Source organism: Haliaeetus leucocephalus, unplaced genomic scaffold, assembly GCF_000737465.1.
Source record: "Haliaeetus leucocephalus isolate CR32 unplaced genomic scaffold, Haliaeetus_leucocephalus-4.0 Scaffold506, whole genome shotgun sequence".
Taxonomy (NCBI): domain Eukaryota; kingdom Metazoa; phylum Chordata; class Aves; order Accipitriformes; family Accipitridae; genus Haliaeetus; species Haliaeetus leucocephalus.
Window position 1 is genome coordinate 8,145,565 of NW_010972942.1, and position 308 is coordinate 8,145,872.

The 308-nt window shown below is 74.4% G+C and overlaps 1 protein-coding gene across 3 annotated transcripts in view; it reads left to right on the top strand.

Annotated features, from left to right (window-relative positions):
* The first annotated feature begins 27 nt into the window (after window positions 1-27).
* Window positions 28-308, top strand: part of COPS5 (COP9 signalosome subunit 5) — a 13,616-nt gene continuing 13,335 nt past the window's right edge. The window contains exon 1 of one of the 3 annotated variants that reach the window (XM_010575903.1): window positions 28-258. In XM_010575903.1, the coding sequence (XP_010574205.1) occupies window positions 98-258 (161 nt within the window). In that variant the 5' untranslated portion in view covers window positions 28-97. The remainder of the gene's footprint in view (window positions 259-308) is intronic. The other 2 variants (XM_010575902.1, XR_774891.1) reach the window with 2 other exon arrangements.

Sequence of the window (308 nt, forward strand, 5' to 3'; positions counted from 1 at the left end):
CGTACCACCTCCCCCCGCAACCCCTCCACCCCCGCCGCGCTTGGTTCCGCCGGCGGCCCGGTGAGGCGCGCCAGGGCCGTGCCCGGTGCGGGGCGTGATGGCGGCGGCGGCCGGGAGCGGCGCCTCCGGGAGCGGGATGGCGCAGAAGACGTGGGAGCTGGCCAACAACATGCAGGAGGCGCAGAGCATCGACGAGATCTACAAGTACGACCGCAAGCAGCAGCAGGAGATCCTGGCGGCCAAGCCCTGGACTAAAGAGTGAGTGGGAGCGGGACCGGGCCGGGCCGGGCGGCGGGGCCGGAGGGGCG